This window comes from Eurypyga helias, unplaced genomic scaffold (assembly GCF_000690775.1).
Source record: "Eurypyga helias isolate BGI_N326 unplaced genomic scaffold, ASM69077v1 scaffold4368, whole genome shotgun sequence".
In the NCBI taxonomy this organism is placed as follows: domain Eukaryota; kingdom Metazoa; phylum Chordata; class Aves; order Eurypygiformes; family Eurypygidae; genus Eurypyga; species Eurypyga helias.
The window spans coordinates 6,466-6,993 of NW_010267393.1; the positions used below are offsets into that span (position 1 = coordinate 6,466).

A 528-nucleotide genomic window follows, 5' to 3' on the forward strand; every position below is an offset into this window, starting at 1 on the left:
TCCCAGATGGGATAGCCTGTCCTCGTCTCTTAGATGAGTCAATAAAACATTGTGGCTTGGTTGTAACGATGAGTACAAGATGTATATCCAAGTACTTTCCTTCTGTGAGTTAATCTGAACCAGTCCAGGATGGAATGCTGAGCATTCATATTTTTCGTTGCTTACTACCTTTGTGTAGAAGTATTAAAACTAAACACACTGCAACATGAATAGTATTTTTTAGGGGGTTGGATTAAATGGGAGAAAAGTAAAAGTACTGAAAAAAACCCTGGTTTACCTTTAAGACATCTATCTTCTTTTTTTCCAGCAAAGAGACCCTTCTTCAAGATTAAGATCCTGCAGTGTGACAGACGTCGTTGCTGAACAGTCCCAATTATCCTTGGTAAAACAAAGCTAACTTCTGTTTCTTTCTTTTTGTTTCAACCTTCTCTGAATCTTAATGTCATCTTTTCTTGGGCTGGTTCTAGTCAGTTTTAGAACAGTGGACAGCATGGGCACATGTCTATCTGTTGTGGTTTAACTCCGGCT

At 38.6% G+C, this 528-nt stretch overlaps 1 protein-coding gene across 1 annotated transcript in view; it reads left to right on the forward strand.

Moving 5' to 3' along the window:
- Positions 1–382, forward strand: part of LOC104513886 (E3 ubiquitin-protein ligase NEDD4-like) — a gene marked incomplete at both ends in the record, with an annotated part of 6,628 nt that extends 6,246 nt beyond the window's left edge. Inside the window, one exon of the mRNA XM_010157386.1 lies at positions 308–382. Coding sequence (XP_010155688.1) covers positions 308–382 — 75 coding nt within the window. The remainder of the gene's footprint in view (positions 1–307) is intronic.
- Positions 383–528: the final 146 nt, after the last annotated feature.